We start from the raw sequence: 27,750 nt of genomic DNA, 5'->3' as shown, positions 1-27,750 counted from the left end.
GGGCTGCGTAGTTACCTTATAACCGCTCTTGTCCTTTTAGCGGGGCTCACAGCGCTTCTTGTGCGGCCTTTTCGTATCGTCTCGATTTTCTTCAGTCTTTATGATAAATGTTTGAGAATCCTTTTGGCTGGGTTGCAAAATAGGAAGCCTCCTTAAGCAGCTTTATTGCTAGGTAGGGCTCCCAGAAGATCATGAAGAGTATGGGTTATTTCTTGTTTTGCCCCAGTCTTCCTTGGGAGCTTAGAAAAACATTTTGAATGGTTCTTTTTCCCCTTAGAGTTTAATAATGTTTGTACATTTTGTTATTTTCCAGGTTCCTTTAAAACCAGGAAGGAGTCTTATGGATTGGATTCGATTAACTAAAAGTGGAAAGGACCTGACTGGTTTAAAAGGGAGGCTGGTCGAAGTGAGCGAAGATGAGCTTGCTAAGCACAACAAGAAGGAAGACTGCTGGATATGTATAAGAGGTTGGTTACTGCCATGTTGCTTTTGCATTTGTTGCCTGGCCTCTGTTCTGTACTTGAAACATACCAAAACAACAAACTACCACCCCCCAAAAATCCTCACCCCAAAACAGTGTATTGTGTTGTCTATGTTTAGACCAGGTTGATGTAGCAGTGTTGATGTAGTAGGACACAACTTTGTCCAAGTTGGCAGTTTTATGTAAGAACGTGATTCTTTGCTTTCAGACTTTGCTCAGGCAGTCTTTAAAGTTGATGTACCTGACACTTATGTGAAAATTGTAAAATGGAAGAATGGGATTGATTCTTCTGACAACATCTTAGCAAGAATAAGACATTAAAAATGCTGACAGGGAGTTAAAGAACACGTAGTAGGTGGAAATCCGAATGTTTTGTTGACATTCAGGAGTTCTGAACTGTTTTAATTTTCCCTCGTGCATTTTCTTATGTGCAGTAACTAATCGTGTACTCAAGATGGAGTAGTGGTTACATCCCTCAGAACATCAAGTCAGTAGAGTGTGCAAAAAAACCTTTCCAGTCCTGGAGAGTTGTTCTTACCAATTAAGATTGTCCCAGGAATACGTCTCCCCTCACCTAATGCTGAATGCCTTCATTTCTGGAGTACTGTAAACTTTTAAAAAGCACACAGTGTTTTTAACAGGCACGGTTTCACTTTAGTAACTTCTTGTTTAGAAAATGTTTAATTTTTTGAAATATTTTGCTATGTAGACCTGCAGTAGTCCCATAAGAAGAAATATCTGTGGTTACGTCTATTTATTGCTGCATTCTTCAAACTCTGATTACTCTGACTATATTTCAGTAATTGGTCTTCACGATTCCAGACCTATAAAGCATTCTTTTAAAAATCTCACTAAAAACATGGAGTAATGCTTCTATAAAATGAATGCTGAATCCTTTTATTAACACAAATTTGTCATCAGTGTTATCAGCCTCTAATGAGCTCAGAGTGCATTCAGTTTTTTTGTACTGCTGATTCTACAGAGGGAACATTTTGTTGATGATGGTGGTAGCCTTTATTTTCGGAAGACAGTTTCTTCCCATAGTCATTTTACTTCATAGGTGATGAATGACAGAGAAACAACTTTAACAGCACTTCAGCAGTAACTTAATTCAAAGGATTACCAAAAACAATTCCCTGCACTAATTAGCTCAATTCTGTAACTGGCCTCTGGCTCTCATACACATTAACTAGACTATGACACCTTCATCTTCAGGTGTTTATTTTGTTAGAGTCTTAAACCTGCAGGATTTTTCCAGATGCCAGTCCTGCAGTGCCACAAAACTTATCCTACTGAACAACTCTGTGTGATATGTTTCATATCAGGTTCCGTATGGTTGTGTGACTTCTATTTCTGATTCTGGAAAATCATATTGCTTGCTATTTCACTGTGCAATAGGTACTAATCTTTCCACTGTTTCTGGAGATAGTTGAATAGTTGCAGTGGTTGTAAAAAATGCTACTCACATGATTTTACATTCCATTTTCTGCAGGACTCGTATATAATGTCACACCGTACATGGAATATCATCCCGGTGGTGAGGATGAACTAATGAAAGCAGCTGGATCTGATGGTACAGATCTTTTTGACCAGGTGAGAACAACTGGCTGTGAATGACACTTCCTCACTAAAAGGTATTTTGAAAAAAAAAAATAAAATGTGTATTTCCTGATTATTTTAGGTCATCCCAATGGAAATGATTTGAACCATTTGAGATCTAAGCGTAGGCAATAGTTTACTGTTCAGAATTGCACTAATGTGCTGAAAGAGAAACATCATTTAAATTTTGCGTTAAAAGTCAATAATGAAAGTGTTGCTTTATCTTGAGGCTTTGCTTCAATTTGACCATTTTAACAATTGATTGGTTCTTAGCAGAAAAAGCTATTAAACTTCAGATTCCTACCTCCTAAATAAATTACCATGTTGACTAATTGCTGTCAGTTGAAAACCATTTTCTTCTCAGAGAGCATTCATTATTTTTACAAATACTTGTAGTGTTTGTCTGTCTGTTAACTTAGTTACTGCATTATCAGTGAACAAAGTACTGAGGAAAAGGTTTTGGGACTGCTATTAACTCATTGTGAACAAATCAGAAGATGACAACTTCTCTTCTTTGTTCACCATTTCTTTAAGGCTGAAAAGAAGGTCTGCAGACTTCCTGTAAGACCTGATTTTGTAGGAGGTGATTCACTGAGTTGGTCTTTTTGAAAGCAGGCATTTTTCCCATCTCCTTGGCTCACAGGGTTTTCTTGGGGAACTGGGGAAGAGCAGAAAGGGAACTTCCTCTGTTTCTGAAATAATTCTGTCATTTCTTTACAGTTCTTACATCACAGTATGTTACGTCTTAACTTGCAAAACGTATTTAAGAATAAATGTAAATAAAGGAGAGTTGTGGTGCGCTTTGTTTTGTTGTTTTTGGTTAATCTCCTGACAAATGAAGTGTCTGAGCACAGGATTTGGGTATATTTCTCTGTTGGTCACAGATCTGCTTGGGTTTAAAGAAATTTGCATTTTTACTCTTGAAAATTTGTGCTGTGTCAAGTTGTGGCCTGAAAGTCTGTAGCTAAATCACTGTCAAGTATGGTGTGATGTACTCAGAAATGGGAATCCTGGCAGCAAAGATATTTCCAGAAGCCCAAAGAAGTGTATCTGAACTTTGTAACATACTTGGTACATTTTTGTTTGTTTGTTTTGTCACAGGAGTGGAAAACCGCCTCCAGGTTTTTGTTTCTGGCTGATGTCTTTCCAGTTCTGGAGGCATTTCTGTTGCCTGTGCATTCTATATCTGTTAGATACTGATGTATTTAAGAGTTTGGTAGGTTGCTGGTGTTTTTAAACTTCTAAAAAACATAACTCTCACTCAAAATTTTTCTTTTCTTTCCACTACCTGTGTAAAATGCAGCTCCAACTTGTGGATGGAACTTCCTTATCTCGTTTGCTTAGCTCATGCAGTTGAAAGTTTTTATTTTTAAATCTTTGTATCATTCAAATTTGTCACGCTGCACTCCTTTACCTTTTCTCTTCCTGAGGTGTTATTCTGAATGCCCTATCAGAGTTGGCTTTTCTGCCATCTATTCCCTGTGGAAGTTCTTCAGTTCTGGTCTGTAAACTACTGCTCTTTCATCACTTTATTTGGCTTTTTAAAGTAGATTATTTCCCAATAATTCAATGATTGTCAGACACAAACAAATGCTCCAACTTCATAGGAGATGTCGATGTGTCTATTCTGCTCTGTTTTGTTTCCTTCATCAGTCCTTTTCCCCATATTTGTATCTAAACAAGATTAATTTCCTTTGTGGTAAGGACAAATTCTATTATGTTGTAAACACAATAAAAACACTGTTCTGAAACCTTCTGTCATTAAAGGTGGTGATGTTCAGGTACTGCAAAACATAAAATGGATAAATTAAGCTACTGTCACATACTCAGGGTCTGTGTGTGTGTGTGTGTGTGTGTGTGTGTGTGTTTAAATACTTGTTGCCTGTGAAAGAAGTAAAAATACATACAGAAAAATGTGATCAGTTGGTGTCTTAAGAACAAAACACTGAGAAATGAATTATATTAGCTGTTATGCAGAAATGGTGTTTGTATCTTACAACACAGTAAAAGTTACAAAAGTTGTGAAAACCAATTTTGTTAATATAGGTTCATCGTTGGGTCAATTATGAATCGATGCTGAAGGAATGTCTTGTTGGGAGAATGGCTTTCAAGCCTATTGCTGCTCCAAAAGGTGAGGGCTTTTAAAATGAAATAATTTCTGATAATGCTTTATTCCAAAGTTGTCTGGAAGTTGCAAGAAATCATTGTATTTACAAGTAGTGTCTGTATTTTGATACAGAGGGGAAGGCTGTTGCCTATACGTAGTCTTTTGGTAGTATATACCTGAAGAAGAAACTGTTTTACAAGTGAATATAAATAATGTGCTGCTATGTTTTTCTTCTGCTGTAAATCATCAGAAAAGGGTTATATATTTGTAGAAATAGGTACATATTTTTTTCCCAAGGATTGCTCTTTTTTCAGGCCCCGGCAGGCAAACTCTCCTGAACAGCCCTCTGGTGTGATTTAGAGCATCTTAAAATAAGTCTTTTTTTTTCACTATGATGATTTCAGCCCCAGACATAGGTCTTGAAAGTTGCATTTGAAATGAGATCTGTGAACACAGTTTATGGACACAGTTACTGTTTTTAGAAAACTCCTTACTGGGTCTGCTAAAGTTTGAATTTATTTGGAGAAAATGTTGCTGATTCAGCAGCCTCATCAGAGCCAGGACAGCGAGAGAAAGTAGCATATTGTCTTAAAATGCTGGCAATGGTTTCTGAGACTTTATCTTCAGTATTTGTTTCGGTTTGCAGGCCACAGTGAAAAACACCAGTATCTTGCAACCAGATACTATTACTGAATAGTGACCCTTAGCAAAACTACTGTGAAAGCATGACAGAATTAATACTTGCAACTGTTTTTCTCACCTTCTGTGGTATCCTGTAGGTCACAATTTCAGGCATCTCTTGCTGCTCTTCAACTTCTGACAAGGGAACATGGCATATTTGCTTAGCACTTAGATCACTTTGTCATTAAGTTGAATTTGTTCTGTACTCAAAGGGTGATAGGATTTTACATCTCTATGTTGCTAGGGAGCTAATTTCATTGTACAGTTTTTAAGCTGAGTGCTGCAATGCAAGGAGATACCTTGACAGCATAACAGCTTCGTGGAGTTGAGTTGTTATGGATATGTTACTGCTACTTTGTCATCTGAATCACAAACATAAAAAAGTAAACCTGACTTTTACTGATTTTGTTAGTGTCACTTTTCTGCAACTGGAGGAATTCTCATGGCAATGAATCGTTAAAAAAATAAACATATCTTTACTCCTGACTGCTATAATGGTCCATTTTCTGGTGTTTATTTTTTCTCTGCTTTCTTCTGTAGTAGGACTGCTCTTATCTGTTTTGCACTAATAAAACTTGCAGGGTGAAGGTTACACGCTGTATGAAAGTGGTTTGGTTGCCTTTGTCTCTTTTGGCCATTTCAGGCTTGAAAATTATTAATTAAAAAATAAAGTTGATTAGACCATGTTTACTGAAATTCTTGGTATCAAAATTCTCAAGACTTTTCTGTGATTCATATTGGGTTATACATCCTTTGCTTCTGAATAGTGAATTATCAAGCATATAAGTGATTAGTCAATAGTCAGGCAGCAATACTTCTTGTCTTTTCTCTTTCCAGAAGACTGCCTTTGACAAAGTTCGGATCTGGAAAAAAAAAAAAAGAAGAATAAAGTGCAGATTCAGTATGAATGGTATAGAGAAGGGACTTTGAATTACACTATTAATTGCTTTCTTTTCATGGCAGAGGGTGAGCTTTTGACAGCGGGGCAAGCATTGGTATGTGCTGTTTGGTACTCAGTAGTGTGCAGTGTAGGTTTGTTGGGGCATTACTGGTAGGTTTGTGATTTTCAGTTTTGTTTCCCATGTTCTGGAGTATTTTGGAAGATAGCATGGTCATTTATTCACTGAACTTATAAGGATAGCAAAGCTTGACCTTGCATGCTTTCTAAGAAGAGTCCTTTGAAGGTGCTGGTGATAGTTTTGCCAACTTGTCTTCTGGGAATGCTGTTTGATGGGTAGGGTTGTGACTAGCAAGAGATTCTACAGAAGGGATACTGCAGTGTTACAGTGCAGTAGCTACAACAATACTCAGGCATGTAAAAGATTATTTCAGAATCTCCCTTTCCCTGCAGTTTTCTCAACAAACCTGTACAACATTAAGCTTTTTTTGCCATTATTGATTTGCCTTCAGGGTACTCAGCTGTAACATCTGTGCTAATGTGTACTTTGTTGGCTGTAGCTATTGACAGTACCTCTTGATACTGATGATGTTTCTCATAGATACATCAGTGTCTGTTACCACTGAAGTTATGTACAGACATAACTTGGGAGTTGGAATGCATGCACTTATTTGTACTGTGTTGCTGATATTATGCTGAAAGAGGTATAGTATGATCCGGGGAAAAGAGAGGAAGGGTTGTGTCTTGGAAATACTTTTAAACAAGTGTCCTCGAATCCGCAGTGCCAATTTCAGTGCTGTGTATTGAAGTGAAAAGAGAGTGTATTTTTGAACTGAAACAATTATTTTTTAATGACAAATGAGACTTTGTGACTGATTTGCCTATCCTAGCAGATGGCTTGAAGTAGTGTATAGCAGAATATACAGAGAAACACATTTTAAAAGAAAAGTTTGGGAGGAACTGTGCCGTTCATCCTGGAGTGTTTTCACCTCAGTGTAGAAGTCTGTGATGAGGGCAATTCTTGTTCAGCTTTGAAGTCCTTTTACAGTACCGTGTACTTGGTGGATTGTTCCAGAAGCCTTTCTTTCATTGCCATCATGCTGACGTTTTTCCTCTATTCTTGACTGCTGTGATGGAGAGAACAGAGGGAGGGGTTCAGAAGCCCATAATAAAGGGAGAAACGCTCATCTTTTTTTGCTTTCATGAAAGGGAGCAGGAAGAATAAATTAGATTCTTCTGCTTTCCCATGACCTGTCTCTTAATAAAGTTGAATGCAGAAGGGGTCTTTGCACCAGTATATTTTGTGATGTGTATAAAGGTGAAAGGGATTTGAGTACTTCCAGGGGACTAGAAGAAAGGTATATGATCAAGAGATGCAATGACTTTGTCCTTGAGTTGAGCACTACATATATGAGTTGACACTCATTTATCACGCGTTTATCTACTTAGGATTTTTCTGCTTTTTTTGTTGTTGTTTTGTTTTATTGTTATTTGGAGTTAACTGCAGCATACTGGAGATTTAATGAGAAGTTCAGATGTTAACTTGTCAAATAAAACTACTTGAAAGAAGAAACTTAAAAGAAGGTTTTCTTTTTCCTGTGTTTCTGGCAGATGGTTTTGGTAGTGGTAGGTCAGATTTGGTGTTTATTGTATGTTATCTTCAAACACTGCCTTTCCAAGTCTGACAGACTTAGTTTTTTGGCTGTGAAGCTTACTGTTGCACAAGGAAATCTGTGCTGTTTGTTTTTAAGAGTCAGATAAGTTCTGATTTCCTACCCTTTAGCTGTGCAACTTCTCACATTTTGTATTATAGGTTGTTTGTTTTTTTTTTAAATTATTATTACACATAATCTTTTGGAGTAGTATCTGTGCTACTACATTTAATTGTGACTTCTTGTTACCCAAAGCATCCTGGTCGATCTGTTATTGGTGTGGTTTGTTTGGAGAGCTTTACTTTAGATCGTTTCTTTAATATGATGTATGCAAGTACTGTACTGCAAGCTCTCACTGTCATGCTTCTTTTTCTTAATGCTTGTAGACATTTCTTCTGCTCTACCTGAAGAGAAAAAACAGCTGAATGGTAAGTATTCTTCTGGAGCAAGGTGGGAAGTGAATCTTAAACTTACCTGAATATTTTTTAATGCACGGTACTTATCCAGCTTCTGTCTTTACGTTTGAATCTGATTTTGAGACAGTGGTGATCTTGGGGAACTCCAAAAGGCAAAATCCTAATCAGACACTGCCAATTCAGTGATTTAAAGCATTAGAAGATGGCAGCACAGTAGTGGGGAAAAAGGAAGTATGAGATGGACAAACTTTCTACTAGAGAAGGTAGCAGCAAATATTCTGTTCTGTGATACAGGAGGTTGACATTAGTCCTTGCAGAGATAGGGAAGCAGTCAAGCTTTGTACAAGCCTCTGGTGAGCCCTCCTCGAGTATCAGGAGTAACTTTGATTGAAAGTGTGCAAGAACTCTGTATTTGATTTTGGTCTTTTTAGGAAAAATTAGTGTGATTAGTAGTGATTAGTCATCTTAGTATACTAAGAGGCTTCCTAGCAGAATATGGTTTATAAAGTCCAATCAGTTGAGGTGAGCTGGGAGTTTCCTGGTAAGGGAAGTAAAATGAACACCTATGAAGGGAAATAATGCGGTTTGATCTGGAGGCTGACTTTTAAGCATGAAAGAATACAAACTGATATCTTGTTTTCTTCTGTTCTTACTGTCCTTCTTGCCGTCTTGTGTTCTGTGAACATTGTATCTCATACTTGATTTGCAAAAGGCAGTTTACTTTGCAGTATGCGGTAGCATTGAAGTACACAAAAATACCTTTGAGTTAAACGTATATATAAAAGTAAGAAAAACTGATTATTATTATTTTTTTTTGTTCCTGTTCCCCTATATATCCTTTTTCAATGTTTTTTTTCCAAACTTTGTGACAGGGTCTGCAGCCTGACTTCATCAACAAACATACTGGAATATATTCATCCCACTTTGAAAGGCGGGAAGAACTGGAACACAAACTCAACTTTATTATGTTAGAATTATATCACTAGGTAGCAGTTATTAGTCACTAAATACACCACAAGTATTTTGGTTCAAGTAGTAAGTTAAATATACCATCTATTTTGGTGTTCATCTCTTCTTGGTTAAGAAGGATCATGAAATAACTTTTCTTGTCTAGGATAGGCGACTCCTCAGGAGACAGGAAATAATTCTGATTGTACTTTCCAGTGAAGCTGCCAAAGTGCTGATGCTTGTTTCTTGCATTCAGTTTACCTGTTTGATATGGCTTCTTCCGAAACAGGAAAGATTTTTGCACTGACTTTTAACTGTTGTGGATGTACTTCTACCTTGTAAGACGTCTTTCTTACTCTGTTGTTGTCTCGCTTTGTAGCTCTCGTAAATTTAAGTCAAAATTAGTCTAGAAATAAGCAGCACTGTCTGAAAGTTAGAAAGAGAAACCTGTGTGGGCTCTGATTTTTTTTTTTTCTTATCTAGGAAGTTGTTGGTATGGTGAAGACGTTTTGTTGTATTGATCCAAAAAGTATAAATAATAATTGTATTGTGTAGTGTGCTCATAGCTATTACCTTAATTGCATCCTTGAGTTTTTGTGACAATCAACAGCCTGTAGTGTAAGAGACAATGAAAGCTGAAGTTTCCAGGATATATTGTTCATTTTAAGTCTTAAAGGCAGATATGTTCCTGGGCATCTCTTCATGTTTGAGTTTCAAACAAAATTTCAACACAGTTATTTCCAAAGCATACTTGTAAACTTCATATTTGTTTGAAAGCAAGTAAGTATCAAAGACATACTTTAATAATGAGCTTTCCAACCTTATACATTCAAGCTAAACCAAATTTCTTATGTACTCAAACTATGAAGATGCATATTTCCGTAATATTAAAAGTAAAATAAATGACTTGGGCAGTTCCACCATCTGAAAATAATTTGGTGTTTGAGTATAAGCACATCAAATGGCATGGAAAAGAGTGATGGGAGGAGAGCTTGAGTCAGGACTTCAAGTACAGAAAACTAAATCTTGTGGTTCAAAAGCTGAGATTCTTTAGTGTAAGTAATGTATGCATTCCTATTTTTCTTAGTAATACTTAAAGTTTATAAATACGGATTAAGCTTATTCTGGGTCTTCAGAGAACAAAGAAAATAACAGATACAGAAAGTTTTCACAGAATCTTAAAATAGTTTAGGTTGGAACAAACATCTGGAGCTTGTTTTGTCCAGTCTTCTGCTCATGTCAAGGTGAGCTTGGATGTGAGATCAAACTGCTATGAGCAACATCACCATCATAGAAAGAGAAGAGTTTGTGGTGGTGGTATTGGTGTTTGTATGTGTTTGTTTTTTATATTAGTGTAAGGAGATTTTTTTCTGTCTGTGCTATCGTCTATTGCCTTCATCTGTTCCACTCTGAGAAGAGTTCTGCTGTCTTTTCCATACTTCCTTCCTCCCCTTTTTGTTAGGTAGTTGAAGGTTGCGTTAAAACTTCCCCCATAGTCCTTTCTTCTGCAGATGGAGCAGGCCCAGTTCCCTCAGTGTGCTTTCAAGCATTCTTTGCTCCAGCTGCTGACCGACTTGGTAGCTGTTTATTGCACTTGCTCGTGTCAATCTTTGCCCTGCACTGGAGAGCCAAAACGGAGCCAGTACTGCAGATGTAGTCTCACAAATGCTAAATAGAGGGGAAGAACTGCTTTCCTCAAGCTGATAAGCTGTGTTTTTGCTCGGGTTGCATTTGGCTTCTGTCATCACAGTGTTGTAATGTAGTATGTGCCCTACCTTGCCCAGGTTTGCTTACTATGTCCCAAGGAAGTTTTCTGCAAAACTGCTTTTTATCCAGACAGGCTCCTCGGCCCGTTCTGCTATGAAATCATGCATTTACTTTTGAGTTTCATGCGGTTTTTGTCAGCCTATTTCTTTAGCCTGACAAGTCCCTTTAAATGGTATCCATAACTTTTAGTGTTTCAGCTTCTTCCCTTCGTTTGTTACTGTCTGCAGCAGGAATGCCAGCTGTAATTAGTCAGCAGTTGTACTTTGTAGTGTTGATCACACCTTTTGCACCTGGTAGTCCTGCTAATTTTCTGTTCAGATTTGAAGTTGTCACACTCATCTCTCTGGTGTGGCTATGAGGATAACCCAAGAGACTATCAATCAGCAGTCTTGCTATCTGATCTCCCATGAGATTTTGCCAACCAGTTCCCTGAACAAGCTGAAGCTGTAGTTCTGCTCACCATCTTGCTTGTTTCTCTCAGTAACTGAAACTCCTTCATTTCATAGCTGCCATCAGCCTTTGGATTCACTACCAGTTCTTCTTTATGACCATCATGCACAGCAAAGCACTAACCTTAATTGATTCATTCATCACCTGAATGATTTTCTTTTTTTATTGCAGTGTGACTTCTTATTTTCAAATAACATTTTACAGCACTTCAGAGCAATTAACAAATAACTTAGTTTGCTAGAATGTTCTTATTCTGGCAGCTGTATATTTCTGTTGCCTCACAAAAGCAAATAGCGTGTATGATCACAAAGTTCTCTTATCTATAGAGGGCAGCCCAAGCATACATTATATGTCTTTGTTATGACTTAACACCAGTAAGCCCCATTCCTCATATGAATGATCTGTAGTCTTGGCAGATTGGTTTAGACCAGAATAGTGCTCTTTGTTTTATGTACTTTTTACATAGTGAAGTCATGTAATTCCCAAATTTAAACTTCTATTCAAACTCCCAAACTGAATTGGCACCTTGAAGATAATAAGCTTGTGAATTCTCACCTACCTAAATCGTTATTATGTGTTTCCTTTTCTAATTTGCAAGGTTTGTCTTTGAATGGACTTGGAATCCTTTTCACTTGTCCAGCATTTACCAGCTTAGAGCTCTGCCTAACCATTGTCTGGTGAAATTGCTGCTATTCATGCAGTGTTACAAAATTGTATCTCAGTCAGTGCAGCTTCTTCCATTGTGTTTCTACACAGCTTCCTTCTATTGAAATTGAGAAAGGATTGCAATTGCTTTAATCTGTTATCTCTGTTTCATATTTTCCAAATTCCTAGCAGAGCACAAAGTAGAGAGATGTCAGCTGAAGTCAAAGCTGAACAAATAGTTCCGTTGAATTGATTAATATGTTTTATCCCTGCTTCACTGTCACAAAGTATGAAAGGACAAGTTAATACCTGATGAGCCAGAGCAGCTTACACATACCAGGAAACTCGCATGCAGGGATTCTGTGGGATGTGGAACTCTTAATTTCTGCAACAGAGAGATTCATGTTCTCCAGCCTGCTCTCTTGGGCTGAATGCTGAATAAAACCAAAATAAAGGACATGAATACTTTCCTGTGGAAAGAAAACCGCCATATATTGGGAAAGGATATTTAGCATATAAAACTGAAAAAAGTCTTAGTATGATTTTTATTAAATGAGCATCACAGCACGTGTTTTAACAACTCTCTGCCCTTTGTAGGTATGCTCTCTGAGAGGAAAGTACTGGGTGCTTCTGCTAGAGATAAAACTCCAAGGTAAACTTTTGGTTTTCATTTCGTTGAACATTCTATTTAATAACTCTGTGTGGTACTTCGTAAATACAGACGATTTTTTCCATATTGAGATCTTGATGTTTCAGCTGAATGAGTATCTCATTACCAACACAAGTAGGAAAGCTGAGGTTCAGATTTAAATAGCTTGCCAAAGGTCTTATTGACCTTACGGGCAAAAGATGAAGTATATTTCTTGGCTTCTAACACTTTTACTGCTGTGCATTGTATACAACTGTATGGTTTATTTTCACTGGCTCCTCAGCCTTTTGCTTCTTGAGAAAACTCCTGGGAAGTGATTCCAAGTGGGCTGATTTTTATTTTTACTTGAGTTACTTGTCGGTAATAATTGGCATGCCTTGGAGAGGTACCTCATTTCAGACTGGAATGTTTTAAGATGTGATAGAGCTATTCAGGTTTCTGCAGTTTGAAAATGTAAAACAAAGCAGACCTTAAAAACACAATGAAGTACCTGAAGTCACTGAGGTATCTTTCTTCTCCATGAGTCCTTGAATCTCTGAGGTTTATTTTCTGATTTTTGCATAATGTGACTACATAAAGTTTGGGCTAGTTATGTGCAACCACATTCATAATCCCCATTTTGCAACTGGAACATGGCTTATCTTCTGGGGTTGTTCCTCAGTCCTTGCTTCCTTTTTCCTCATGTGTGTCTGGCATGCCCAGGTGTCAAATGGAAAGGTGCTGGCTAACAAGAATGTGTCTTGGAGCATCCCTTCTTTCTTCTCCAAGAGTTCAAACACTAAACAGAAGTGGTTAGGACTTGGGGAAGAGAGAAGACAGTAGTATTGTACACACCAGGAATACGTAGAATTGTTGACTTTCACTTACTGAGATTGCAGACTTCATGATGCTGGAGTTATGTCAGAACTACAGATGTACACTTGAGAGCCAAGCGTAAGATACAGTCAGATGTATACTTTTCTGCCTTGGATAGGTAGGTTACCATGCTGAAGAGGTCTTGAAAACCCTGGCAAGTGTATGGTAATGGAAAGCAATGAGAAATATACAGTATGCCCTTCAAATGCTTACCTTACCCTGTAGTTATTACAAGATTTGGGTAGCTTGGGAATCATGAGAATGTAAAGCCTAAATCTGGGCAAATGAAGGAAACTGTGGTTTTGTGGTATAAAGGTAGAACCTGTAACTCTTGGAAGCTGCTCTGACAATTTAATAACTTTGCTTGGAGCCAAGGACTTCAACCATCTTTCTTGGAAGGTTCATATACTGCAAAGAGGATGCATATGCTTTGTAACTAAAACCACTGCATAGAACTTTAACTGCTATGCACTACTAGGATGAATAATTAGACTGCATTTATTTTGATCTTCTTTTCAAAATTATAATTGCTGGGCTTACCTCTTGAAAACATAGTAAATAATGTGTTTGGCTGGTATCTTTGTGAAAGAAGTTCTGCTTGAAAACTGCTGATTAAATATATTTTGGTATGCTGAACAAAAGTTTATATATATATATATTTTTTTCTTCCTGTACTTCTGTTTTACAGTTATGACTGGTTTCAAACAGATGATTTGATCACTGTTGTCATATATACTAAGCAGAAGGTAAATTATTTTATGAAAGAGATAATTACAGGATCTTGTGATCCAGCTTGAATTCTTGGAGAACTTCATTAAAATGCTCTTTTTTCTTGTCTGTGAAAGGGTCTGAATGCAGAGTTGGTGATAGTGGACTGTCAACACAAAAGATTAAGGGGAGAGATCATACTGGATGACCATTCGTATCTTGTAGAAGTTGGTAGGTACTGTAATTTTACAGCTGAAAATACTTAATTTTTATTTTACTTTATTAAAACCTTCACATCAGGCCGTATATGTTTTGCATATACCACTTAAATTTTATTCCTCTTTATTGAAAATGATTACATTATCAACTTCTATCTTCATCCGGTCAGTACGTATATATTTTTTTATTCTGTTTCTTATTTGATGTCCTAAACAACACGGAATAAAGTGTAATAAGAAGCTGATGTAAAAGTTATGCAAATTTCTCTATTTTAGGTGAATGTTATAGATCACTTACTAAAACGCCCTTATTCAAAAAGAGCAGGTGGAATGATTTTGATGAATACAAGTTGATAATTATATCATGCGTCACTGTTTAAAAAAAAAAAAGAGAAAATGATGCCTTTCTTAACGTGTTATGTATGAGCTTGCAGAAGACACTGAGACTAATATGAAGCAAGAGTGAAATTTCAGAGCCAAGTAAAGATGCATAGAGTTGTAGGCACGTTATTTCACACAGTATTTCTTGCTCTAAGCTGTACAAATATATAAAGACTAGAATGTAATACGATTTTTGCTTAAACTAATTTATTTCTCTTTATTTCAGACTTGGATCATGAAGTTCAAGATGACTTTGTTGGTAAGTTGTCTCTTGTAACTTTTCTACGTTCCCATGTTAGAAGAAATACAGAACTTTCATTCAATTTTCTGATCCATCAGGTACTTTACAGCTTTTCATACCATCAGGTTCTGACACAGTCAACCGAATCAAACCATACAATTAAATTCTTTTTTTCATTTTGACACTTAAACTTTAAAAAAAAAAATAATAATAATGTTGATGTGCTCTGATCCTTTGGAGTATCACTAAAATAATTAGAAGGGAGCTGTGTTGTGTGTGTATATATAAACCATTCTGTGTTTTGAATGGGATTTTCATAAACTTATTTATTCATTCAAATGGCCATTTGAAAAAAAGGGAAGTATGTAAGTAATAGTAATAGTAAACAATTAACTATTTCCAGTAAATAAGGACTCGAACTTCGTGTTCTTTCTGACCAGAAGGACTGTGAATCTTTTCACAACGTATTTATTAGATTTATTAAATATTATACATCAATTATACGTATTCTAAAGGCCCTGTAAAGCATTAGAGATAACAGGAAGTATCATAATATAATGCATTAATCCTGTGCTTCATGACTAGTCCTTCTTGACTTTAATAGGAGAGTAAAATTATATTGTTGTACAAAGTGTAACTAAAAGTAACACTAGGAAACAATTTTCTTTTGTAGTAAATATTGCTGAAAAAGTTGGGAAGGTAGAGATTATTTTAAAGAAAAAGGATCATATTCAATGGAAAGTGCTGGGATTGCCTTTGGAGAGTCATAATACACTTATCAGGCGCACGGAAAGAGGTAAATATAGCCACATTAGCAGTTCTTCTAAGACTTTTTAGGGCATGTTAAACATGTTTTGTCCCAGGATTTTTCTTTTCTGTGACCATACTTCATTTTTTTTCAGAATGTTTTCTGGTGTTGTTGAAAACTGTTCAGATACTCTCCTTGAACAGATTAACAGTAGAAATGTTTTTGTTTCTTTCCTCCTGGTTTCATTTTCTTGTTTTGTCTTCCAGTAGAATTGGAGGTCTTTGAGTCTTGCAGAAAGATTGGGAGAATGTAATAGGGGAAGTTGAAAACTGCTTGAGAGTTGTTGCATCTCATGGCTGCCTGTGTGCTTGATATCCCTTCTATCTGTATGAAAACTTCGGTAGACCTTTGCCTTGTGGCAAGGGATGTAGGAGTAACAAAGTGAAGAAATAAAAACCCCTACATCCTGCTGTTACTACAGATGCGTCCCTATTCAATGCTGTAACACTGTTCCAGCACTCTGTACCTTTGTAACTTGAGCTATGCGTAAAAACTCAAAGCGAGCTCTAAATAAGCTGCTGCATCTGCAGGGGGTGGTAGATGTTACATATGAATTCATTTTGTGGTGAGGGAATAGTATGAACTTGTGGCAACACTCAAGTGCATTACCTTGATCACTGTGATTGTTTTTTTTTTCCAGCTAAACTAGAAATTTCCATACAATAACATAATATATTATAAAGATGTTTCTGATGTTACTGCTACTGTCTCAGTTCTCAGAAGCACTCTTGACCCTCTGCCTATTTATGCTCAAAAGCTGACTAAATTTAGACTGCCTTATGTGTGAGAGCAAAGCTAAGAACTGATTAAACATTGTTCACTCTTACTGGCTCGTAGTTATGGTAATTAGACCATGAAAGTTGAGAGATTATTGTGCTCCAAAAAGGAAGATCATGTGTATAAAAGCACATCTCTTTAGCTACATTTAGGTTGTTTTGCTTATGCAAGTTTCAGAACCTGTTCAGTCAGAGCTTGCTGAGCTGAGGTTCTTCAGTTCCTCAATTACTAAGGTGGGGAAATATAGTAAATACATTGATATCTCTGGCTTTTTAAACCATGGTCCAGAATTTTTTATTCAGCGATTTATTAATTGGGAAATCAAATTGAACATACTACAAGGGTTATGAAGGAGGAATGTTCAGCTAAATGTCTTTCCTTTATTCTGAGCTCTCTGCTTTCAGCATGGCAATAATATCTACACATAGGAGGCTTCTGTTTGCGTAGTGTAGACTTAATTAGCCTCACTCAGTTTTGCTTAGAATTGTGCCTCCTGCCTCTAAATTGCCTAGGTTTCTATTTTGCTCCCATAGAGCAAATGCTGTTTGAGTATGAGAAATCCTTATCTCTTGTACTAAGAGCACAGAAATAGTAATTAACAACTCAGTTGTTTTTCCTGTTTGCTGGATGTGAAATTGGTTTGGTGTGCAAAACAACCTTTTATGAAGTACAACAAATATTGTGGAAGTAAAATGATCATGACTTCCAGCCTGGTAAAGTAATACTGACCTCATAAAGTGAGTTGATGCATTTTTATATGTGAGGTTAAGCAAGTCTTTAAAGAAAATATTACATTTTCTTCAACAAACTGCAGAAAGCAATAATATGAAGTGTGTTGCAAACACAGCAGCTCTCCTTAACACTATTTACAGTTTAGTATAGTGTATTTTGCATTATTATTATTGAATAGTAATATTGTAACAGTTGTGATTTGACTGTTTACCTGTGACAATGCTAGAAGCATTTTTAACACAGTCAACTAGAAGAGTAATCCCTTCAGAAAGGTAGCATGGATGTGTATGCTACTGGCCAGGGTGATGTCCTGTAGATACATGGCTTCTTATGCTAATCCAGTGTGTAGCTGTGAGACAACTGAGAAAGATCCCTGAGAACTTTTAAAAGAGTAGAGGAAGGACGTACTGGTTGTGCAAGTAGCTGTGCTTACATGGTGTATCAGTTGTAATAAGATGGAAAGAAAAAAAAAGCATTTTTGCTGCAGATGGAGTAACTTTACCCCTGTTTCGTTGAGGAGCAAAATTACTCAAATTTTCCCATGGCTGAGAAGAGCAGGTAGAACAACTGATACAAGGTATTGTAACTTGTGTACCTGCACCGAGCTCTGTGGACCAGCACCTCTTCTAGCAGGCAGGTAGGCAACAGCAGGAGCGGTACCAGTGCTAAAGGAGAGCCTTGAGAGCTGCTTTGCTTCCAAGAGCTGAGCTGTCTAGTTAAAGCTATTTTATAGCTTTACATCTGGCATTTTTATGCTGCACTATCTGTGCAGCTATCACAGATGCATTGCCTTGAGTTCTGTTTGTTTTTCACTTTTAGTTAGTTAGTTTTATTTTATGTCAGGTGTAAGCATTTAAATGTTGATATTGTGTCTTTAAAAAAAAAAATGTGCAAAGCTCTTTGCTGTTGAATGCTGATAGGCCAGTATGCCTATATTATTGTCTATCTAAGGTGAAAAAACTGCACATGAACGTGGACACTTCCATTCTTAAAATGTCATCAGTGTAAGCTCCTGCTGTAACTTATTTGATGTTTTAAACAATGGGGTAGAAATTCCTGTGAGCATATACAAGGTGTTGTGGTATAGTGTAGCAGTATCAGTGCTGTAACTATAGGTGGACTGTGCTAGGATAGTAGTTGATGGAAGAGTGCCAGAGCATACATTTTAGCCAATATATACCATCTTTCTGCAAGAGCTGTATTATTCCCTGTGGACAACCCTATCAGAAATGTTTGCTATGTCAGTAGCAGTGAAACAGCAAGAGTGCAGGGTGATCAGCTGAATAAATACCCAGAGTGCTGGGTGGGTTTAGGCAGTGTGGGGCTCTGCCTCACTTACTTTTCATTTCCATTACCCAAGCTGTTTTAATGTACAGATGTATACTCATGCTAAAGTTCTGTGGTGACTTTAGAACAGGTACAATGTGGTACAGATGGTTCTGCTTTCTGGAAGAACAACTGGATTGATTTTCTGCTTCTCCATAGTCATTGCTAACTAATAACACAGATTCAGTCTGGTAGGAGCCTAAAGCAAGGCTAAAAAATTAGCTCCAAATTAGAAAAATAATTTTAATGATAGAAAAGCATCTATTTGTAGTATTTTTATAAAGTATTTTTACTGATTTTGTTGGTTTTATTGTTTTTTTTCTTTCTTATTAGAAGATATGTAAGTAACAGGCAATTGATTCTTTTAGGATTGTTCTACAGGAAATGCAAGTTGGTTTCTAAGACAGAAGTTACCCATGACACCAAGCTCTTCTGCTTTATGCTGCCTAAGAGCACTCATCTCCAGGTTCCCATTGGACAACACGTTTACCTCAAACAAATCATTGCAGGTAAGAAAAACTGAAAATATGACCATAGATATCTTAACACATATCTTTATTTTGAGCCTCTGCTGTTTGCAGATAATTTACTGTATACAATTTTCCTATTCTTTCAGCTATCTTTTGTCTTTTCTTTAGGGACAGAAGTAGTAAAACCGTATACACCTTTATTGCCTTTTTTGCCACTGGATTTCAAAGAACCGTTTTGCCAGGATGGTGTGCATATATATTTAATGATCAAAATTTATTCCTGTGGATTGTTTACACAGGCACTTGACCACCTACAAATAGGTAAATATGTGGTTTAGGATGTTTTGTTTAGTTTTGCAGAGGTTGGCTTTATCTTTGCACATATGTCAGCTGTATCAAGCAGTTAATTACTTGTATTTGATTGTGCATATAAATATATTAGTTGCTTGTTTTGTATTTATATACTCTTAAATAAAAATGACTATTTTTTTAATAAAGACAAGGAAATCTGTTTTATTAGACTCAAGTTACGCTTCTTTTTGTGTTTCAGATGTAAGGCAGATTTTTAATAGTAACTTCACAAATCTGTGTAGTCATAGCATAAAGGCAAGGCATTTTGATTGAACACCTGTTCTGTTAGCGTAAATGATCCATGTGTGATTTATACTGTACCCTTCTGAAATGAATCCTAACACTACAAAGATAAAGGGAGTATAAAAGGAACTTTTAAAAATCAGATTATTAGTTTGTTTTCATCTCGTTAAGGATTACTATTCTATTTTGATTTTAAAGGTGATGATATTTCTGTCAGCAATCCTGAAGGTAACTTCAAGAAGTCACAAGTTGAAGCTCTAGAAGACCTCTTTTTATTGGCAGCAGGCACGGGCTTCACACCAATGGTTAAGCTGCTGAATTTTGCTCTGACTAAGGTTGACTGTCTCCGGTATGTACACTAATTATGATTTAACCTCAAGCTGAAGTGATCCATAGGAAGAATGAGATGAAGTATAATGGGCTGTCCTCAGTATTAATAAAATGATTTCAAAACCAAAGGGCATGAAAGCATTTTTCTTCAGTTTATTTTAGAGATACTGATGCAGAGCACCTTTTCTTTTGTAATGTCTCTGCTCAAGTTTTCTCACTTTTTCTTTTACCATTTAGTTTTCTACGTGCCACTTAATTACATTTTGCTAATGTAACTGTATGTATTATAATCTTCCTTCTATTTTCAGCAGGCAACTAATTTCATTTGCCTTGAACTGTGTCACTGCAGACATATAAATATCACATCAGTTTTTGAGTAGTTATGGTATTTGTTTTACTGTTTGTAATTTGGAGCTTCTCTTAGCTTTTTGGGTTCCTGGGCATAGTTATCTCAGTCCTCTTCACAGTAAAGAGTAAACTGTGGTTTGATGTGAGACATAAGTGCTTTTCATTGGAGTTCAACTGTTTCTTCAGTATCTCTTAGAAGAATCTTTTCTTCTTGAGAAGAATGTGACTAGGAGCTCAAATTAAAATAACTCCAGATATGGTCCATTGTTTTTATTGTTTTGTTGTTGTTTTGCTTTTGAGTTTGACCATGCCGCTGTCTCAAAAGATGGGTTTCAATTCCATCAGGCAGAGCACATGATTCTTGCTTGCCTTGGGTCTGTTCTCTCGTAAAAGGCGACGTGGATCCCTAAAAGAATGTTTTGTCATGTGTATCTTTTATTTAATCTGTAATGTAAACTAGAAGTGATTAAAAAGTCTCAGAGACTTTAGGTAAACTTAATAACATGGTAGCTCAACTTCAAAAGGAAATGAAAGGATGACTGGAGTGCATCTTCTGAAAGAGATACAAGGTATTTTTGTATTGCCTTCAGTAACGGTTTGCTTCCGGCATCGTGCTTAGTGGAATTTCTTAATAGATTCTTTTTGTCAATGTGGACTGTTGTGATTTATGTGAGCACGTAAATAGAAAACATGCCTGACCTTCATGCCACCTCTTCATTTTCTTAAGAGGTGTTGCAGAGGATAGTTTTACGGATTTGACACTTCTTTCCTGTATCTTTAAATTTATCTTTAAATTCAGACTTTTACAAGGGTTATTAATTTGTGTTACTGGGTTTTATTGAATATAAGCACAGGATGTTTTGGCTCATGATGTCTTCATAAAGCACATTTTGAAAGAGGATAAAGGATTTAAATTGAAGGCTAGTCTTTGTAATAAAGATAAAAAGGGTTACATGTATACTTCAATAATCTGTTTCTAGAAAAGAATCTAAACGTGTATGTCATTCTTGTACTGCATGTTGTCTGGCACAAAAGATGCTGTTTTGTGAGGACACAACGTATGTACTGTTTGAGGGTAAGGCTTTTCCAAAGGATCTTGTATTGTCACATGCAAATAGCACAGGACAGTCTGGCACTGTGAAATGAATTTATTATCTGGCAAAATATTTGGGAAATATTATTAAGTGAATTTGACTTTTTTTTTCCTTCTTGAGTGGAAAACTTATATGTGTAAGGTAAATATAATATGAAAGTAAGACCAATAGTAAAAGATGCTTGTCTTAATATGTTGCCCATAAGCAGAATAAACACAGTAGGTAATGTGTGTGAAAGACTACTGCTGCACAGTTGGTGCTTGTGTCTACTGTGTCCTTGAAAGATGGCCAGAAGTGTTCATTTTAACTCTCTTTGGCATGGTTTCTTATGGGAACTCAGTACTAGCAGTTCAGGTTGCAGTAGCATATATTTTCTTATTAATTAAAATAAATGATTTATTTTTTTTCTACTTGCCATAGAGGCTCATGAGGTAGAATAGCTAGAATATCTTGATTCAGTACAGGTACTAAGCTTTGTGTGTCTGACTGCTGTAGGTGTCTGTTTGATGGCCTTATTTTTGCTATTTACCCTCAACTTTTTTTTCCCAACTTTTATTTTAAAGCAAATGTCGCAGAAGTCTTTCACATGTGTATACATGTATTTATGTAGTATTTGTATACTTTGTGTATATGATATATATGAATATATGAATGTTATTTTCTTTATGTTACTGTGCAAAGTAACAGTTGCCATAGATGTGGTTCACATACACTGGAACACAAATTGCAGAAAGAATGCTGAATGATTTTATGATCACATCACCTGCTGAAGCAACTTTTGTCTAGTTCTAGACAGGTGCTGACTGAGACTCTGAGCTAGTACTGCTAACACTGGACAACCTGCAGCTTCCCAACATGGTGTTTTCCTTGACATCATTACCTTGGATCATTGGATTTCCATTCATTCTGCCTAGCTTGTCTTCTCATTTTATTTTTTTTAGGTCTGTTATTTCCTATCTACAGTGAACGTGGAATGCAATTTATTCTCTTCCTGTCTGCAATATCCTTTTGTATATGAAGCCATAACAATTTTAGTTCAGTCTTGTTTCATATCTTACTGGCCAGATTGCATTAGGACACAGTATTCCTCTCAGAAGAATATTTTTTTCCTATTTAAGATGAGATTTTTATTCCTTTTTACTTGTGGCGTATTGCTACAATCAGATGGATGCATTTCATAAAGAAGGCTGAGGCATAGAGGCACTCAGCAGAGGGCTAACACTTCTCTAGAACAGTCTGTTCTTCATTCTCTCTGATAGCTGTCTTGTTTTGTTTTTAGGTTTTCATTCCTAAATTACCACATTAATTTTATATTCATTCTTAATACAATGTTCCGCTTTTGTCAGCAGTCTTTTCTGTTTTAGAAGCTGGTTTTACAACATTCTCTACTTCTTATTCCTCTGTGTTCATGTAAGGATCATTTTTGTTCCTCTGTCTGTGCACCCTTCTTTAAGACCTTTCATAGCAATTTACAGAGTTTGTTGTTATCATCCCCAGAAGTTTGCGGTATGTTTGACTCTCCCATCAACTTTTATAATGACGGTTCCTCATTCTTTTTCTGATCTAAAGTTCCATCACTGTTCTCTCAAATATGTCTTCTCTAGCAATAGGGATCATATCTAAATCTCTACATCTTCCGTTTAGCTGCCTTCTCCCTCTTTTGTAGCAGTACTCTTTACCAATTAATTCCAAGTTTTGGGGGTATTTATTTTCTTTATAACATGTTTTGAGCAGCACTGCACCAGGTAAATGTATATACAATGAGTACGGAATATCAGTAAGAGTGTCCAGAGTTATTTCTTGCACATCCCAGTTCCTACCTTTGTACCCAAGGAATAAATTCTATGGCTTTCCCATATGTGTTTTTGTTGACTCTTTTCCTCACCTGAGCAGTGCTTGATGCGGTGGAGCATCACCCCAGCTCTGACAGCATTACATTCTTGAAGTAAGCTTTACTTTCTGTGTCATCAGGGCCCTGGGAACCTGGGTAAAGAACCCTGGTCTTTGGGTTAATTTTAGGATTTAAAGATTCATCATGGCTGATTTGGGAAGGCTTTCCAGAGCTTGTATACTGCAAGTTATTTTGAGTTGTACTGCATCTGAAACTTCTCTGGGTAGTGCTGTTGATGATTGGTATTATACATAATTGTGATACCTCAGTGCTGAAGTTTTGACAGCTGAAAATGAGTGTGTTCTCTCTTAAGTAGACGATCTCTTGTCTTTGGCATCTGCTATAGCTTTTAGGAGATTTCTGGTATCTTGAATTGTGACCAAACTGCAAAAGAGAAAAAAGGTTAGAAGACAGAAAAACATGATGTCTTCAGGGAGAACATTGCAGTTAAGGAGCAGCTGGAGTCCATGAACTCCTCTCCACAGAAGTCCTAGCATATGTGACATGAATGAAAGATGGCTGTGAAAGCTAAACAAGTGGAGGAGAGGGGAACTAATAGCTTCAGTGCAGCTTCATGTAAACATAACGCGTCTGTTGCTGGTCTCTTAGAAGCAAAGTTTTCTCCATATAGGAGAGTGTTGGGCACTGAATCAATGAATGGAGCTGAGGTTCACAGCTGTAGTATTGCATGAATTAGGTTTCTTTACTCCTATATGTTAGGATTCTATCTTCAGGAAGTTAGTATTGACACGAGCTTCTTGAAATTCCACTTACATATACCAGCTTGCAGAGATGTAACACAGAAAAGATTGATAGAGTTCATTAATGGTGTATTAACTGCAGCATTAGTGCTCAAACAATATTAAGAAACCACTAGATAAATCTTAACAAGCAAATATACTGTATTGTCAGTCAGGCCTTCGTAACTGTAAGAGACTTTATTTTTCTAAAAACAGTGATTCCTGAAGGATAGATTGCAACCATAGGCAAGGTTAGGGGCATTTAGAAGAGGGACACAACTCCAACAGATTTAAAGTACATCCAGAAAGATTTAGTGGATTAGTAGCAAAAAGATTTCAGAAGAGAATGGAAGACTGTGGGTTTTTGTTTGTTTGTTTTAATGTAAAAAGCTTCTGTATAATCCACTAAGTTCTGATTCATTTATGTGTTTCAAACACAGAAACAACCTGCAGTTAAATTGTTTGTTTATTTTTAAGGACAGTGAAGCTGATCTTCTTCAACAAAAAAGACGATGACATACTTTGGAGAAACCAGCTAGAGCAATTAGCTCTTAAAGATGAAAGGTATTTACAACTCTTGTGAAGAACAATTTGTATCATCCCAGTGTATGGCAGAACACACCTGGAGGCATACAGTAACTGAACAGCTATGGCACAAGGGCAGATCCTGCTTCTGGAAACTCTTATTTAGAACTTAACGAGACACAGGAGGTGGAAGGTGATTTGGTTATACAGGTCACAGATGCATATCAGCAGGGTAAATCATTATGTTCTGGAAAGCTAAGAGTTTGGTGTGTTTGAGATGTTTGTTGGAGATGGAATGTTAGATGTAATAATAGCTAAGCTAAGTCTGTCAGAGAAGCTTTTTGAAGATGAGGAAAATCAGCCTTAGTGATAGGACATATAGATATGCAAAGAGAGAGAAATAATAGATTAGGATAGTGTACCCAATGAACAACACTCTGAATTTACTTGAGGAGTCATGAAAAGTCTTTTTAGTGTCACTTTGTGACCAAAACTCTTAGATTGAAATTCAGAGTTCAGATTAGGCCCTAATTAAATTTTTACTTACTATTTATTCACTGTTATTTTTCTCAGTTACAATCTAACTATGGGTTAAAACACAATAGTGCAGGTGTAATGTTAACTTCATTTAGCAGGTCATATTTATGTCAGGAGACATAGGAATGTCAGGTTGCCTTTTAATTTCAGTACCCTTTTAGCACTAGTTAAATTACTAATGCCTGGATTTTTGGTGAAACAAGTATGTTTCATTTATGCTTATGTAATTCTTAGTTGAAATTGTGCGAACAAATTAATTTCATCTGTTCCGTCATAGCACTGATGTGAAAAATCAATATTATTTCATAACATAGTGATGTCTGGCACCTTCGAAGCTTTGTTGTCTAGACTTTGTGCAAATTTACAGCAAAATCCCTTTTTCCCTTTCAGTAGCAGCCTCAGATACACAAGTGCTTATTTTTCACTCGATAACTACTGTTAGTGGGTTTTAGAAACAAGTTAGAACACTCTCTCATTAATTAACTTGTGCTGATATTTTCAAAGATTTGGCTAAACATTCTTATTTCCCTGCTTGTGGATTGAGCTATGCCAACATTTGGATAAGTCAGTCATGGAAAAATAAAATCTGTGCTTTAGTATCTTGATTGGTACCTGCTGTGTTTTATTTCTTTATTGTAAGGTGAAATACACAGCTCCTGTTGTTAACATTTAAAGATTGCATTAAATAATTGAACACTCAACTTTGGAGGCTGTTTGATTGACTTGGTGCTAGGAACAGCTAAATGTCTGTAAGAATTAACATAGTACAGTAGGAATAGAGCAGAACAAAAAAAAAACAATCATAGCAGATGGCAGTATCTCAGTAGTGTTTTATATTGCTGTTTTCTAATAAAATACAATATTTCTGGAATATTCTTCTGCTTTCCAGGTTTGAGGTTCAATTCATTCTTTCAGAGCCAGCAGAAGACTGGGTGGGTAAACGGGGGAAGATTTCTTCAGCTCTTCTCTCTGAGTGTATGAAAAGAAGTAAAAAAGACTCCAAGGTGCTTATCTGCATCTGCGGTCCAACGCCTTTTACACAACAGGGACTACAGTGAGTATTTTTAGTAATGAGTTTGGGAATGAGGAATCTGTGAAGTTTGATCAGCCTTGCCAGCTATATTGTTTCTGAAAGTCTTTCAAAAATGGCTTTATTTTGTGCTTTTCAACAAAGCTTTTAATTAAAGATTAAATGCAGTATGCGAGTTTCATGAGCTTTAGTAACTTACCAGAACTTTCTAAGAGCATCTCTTTAACTTTCTTTCCAAATCCTGCTTTAAATTCACTACTCAGAGGAAAAAATGATATAATTGGAAATAAGCTTACTGTGTAGGTGTTAGCTGGACGAATTAAGTTAGTAAAAGTAAAAAATCAAAGGTGCTGTTCCATCACAAGCAGTTCTCTGAATTATTATTAATGTATTTATTTACATCTGTACCAAATACTTGCATTGTATGGCTTATGTTTAAAGATAAAAGGTTGTCTTTCCTGTGACATTGTTGAGGACAGCTGCACAGATCTAATGGAGGGTGGAATTGCCCAATAACTGTTATCTTTTAATAAAGCAGAGATGCAAGAAATGATAGCTCTATTTATTTTTAGGAATTGTGTTGGTATCCTAACATGTCATATATGGTTATGAAGTGTTTCCTAAATGTGTTTAGTAAGGTAAATGAAGGAAAACTTTGGTGTGCATGTTTTAATATAAACAAAGTAGAGGTGCTGAAGTTGTGTCTGTGCTGAATTTTGGATTCCAAATATTGATGTTACAAATTTGATTTCTGACTTTCAGATATCTGAAGGATCTTGGATACTCTCAAGAAGAGATGCACGCTTTTACTGCATAAAACTGTATGAAGATATCAGTCTGTTCAATACAATCTTATTTATTGACCTTCATGAATTTAAATAAGTGAGAAGCGATTTTGTAAGACTTGAAATTTCACACTTGGTACCAAACTATTTCTTGAAAGACATACATCTTTGGAAGAAAAAATTTTATACTGTGTTTTATCTTGTTTTTGTAAATATTTTTTTCTAATACTTAAGTCATTGTGTGTATTAATTTATTGTAGAGGGAAGCAGAAGTGTATGATATGTGTTATGTAAGGTATCTCTTGTTTTGGTTCATGAAAGTTATTTTTGTTGCAAGCACTGATTTAGGTTTTGAACTGAAAGTCTTATTTCTTATTGTAATATCTCTGAAGAGCAATACTGTCTGAATTTAAACCTTGTACTGTAACTCAGGTAACTAGTCTCTGAAAAATGTTCTTTTTCATCTGAAGTCTCTGTTTGACTTGCAAGCAATCCAGTTATGTCTTTCGGCTTTGTAAAGAAAGAATAAAAGTACCTTTGGTAAAATATAAAAAATTACCTTGGATAATAATAATAAAAGATTTTATATTACTTAATGTCTTTTTGTAGGTTTTTTTTTCTGTATTTTCAATTTATAACGTGTTACAGAAGGGTTTCCAGAAGCTTAGGATGCCAAATGAGAACTCATAACAAAGGCAGTGTCTTGGTCTGCCACAAAAATGTCTATATGAAATCACTGACTTGTACAACCCTCCTCATTAGCTGTCCTGAGTGTAAAAGCATGACAGCTTATGGCCTGCAGATACCATGGTAAGGACCATATAAGTACCTACAAATATTTGACAAATTGTAGTATCATAAATGTATTAGAATCTGTAGTCTTTTTTTTCTATGAGTAAAAATACGTCTTTATGAGGCTGTAATTTGCTGTCAGATAGTTTGGAGGGGAAAAAAAAAATAACGAAAAAGTAAAATAGCTGCCACCGTTCTAGATGTACCAGTAATATCTATTTTCAGATTGAATACCAGGAAGAATTTCTTCTCAGAAAGAGTGGTGAGGCAGTAGC

General features: G+C 36.2%; 1 protein-coding gene across 1 annotated transcript; it reads left to right on the top strand.

Moving 5' to 3' along the window:
• The first annotated feature begins 300 nt into the window (after positions 1–300).
• LOC100545415 (cytochrome b5 reductase 4) lies at positions 301–27,274 on the top strand. The gene is made up of 15 exons (XM_010707661.3): positions 301–467; positions 1,974–2,074; positions 4,127–4,211; positions 7,805–7,846; positions 12,242–12,296; positions 13,837–13,894; positions 13,994–14,087; positions 14,682–14,714; positions 15,370–15,492; positions 18,708–18,848; positions 18,978–19,130; positions 19,602–19,752; positions 24,284–24,370; positions 25,758–25,922; positions 26,661–27,274. Exons 1-15 carry the CDS (start codon positions 341–343, stop codon positions 26,713–26,715), a joined length of 1,470 nt encoding a protein of 489 aa, XP_010705963.1. The 5' UTR covers positions 301–340; the 3' UTR covers positions 26,716–27,274.
• The last annotated feature ends 476 nt before the right edge of the window (positions 27,275–27,750 follow it).

Source organism: Meleagris gallopavo, chromosome 2 (genome assembly GCF_000146605.3).
Source record: "Meleagris gallopavo isolate NT-WF06-2002-E0010 breed Aviagen turkey brand Nicholas breeding stock chromosome 2, Turkey_5.1, whole genome shotgun sequence".
Lineage (NCBI taxonomy): Eukaryota > Metazoa > Chordata > Aves > Galliformes > Phasianidae > Meleagris > Meleagris gallopavo.
The sequence above is the reverse complement of the archived record's forward strand: the minus strand, read 5'-3'. Positions and strand labels throughout refer to the sequence as shown.

Excerpts from the sequence above, each read along its gene's own strand:
- LOC100545415 (XM_010707661.3), top strand. The coding sequence starts at position 341 with ATGGATTGGATTCGATTAACTAAAAGTGGAAAGGACCTGACTGGTTTA. Across the intron at positions 18,849-18,977 it reads CCTCAAACAAATCATTGCAG|GGACAGAAGTAGTAAAACCG; the intron begins GTAAGAAAAACT and ends TCTTTTCTTTAG. Across the intron at positions 24,371-25,757 it reads TTAGCTCTTAAAGATGAAAG|GTTTGAGGTTCAATTCATTC; the intron begins GTATTTACAACT and ends TCTGCTTTCCAG.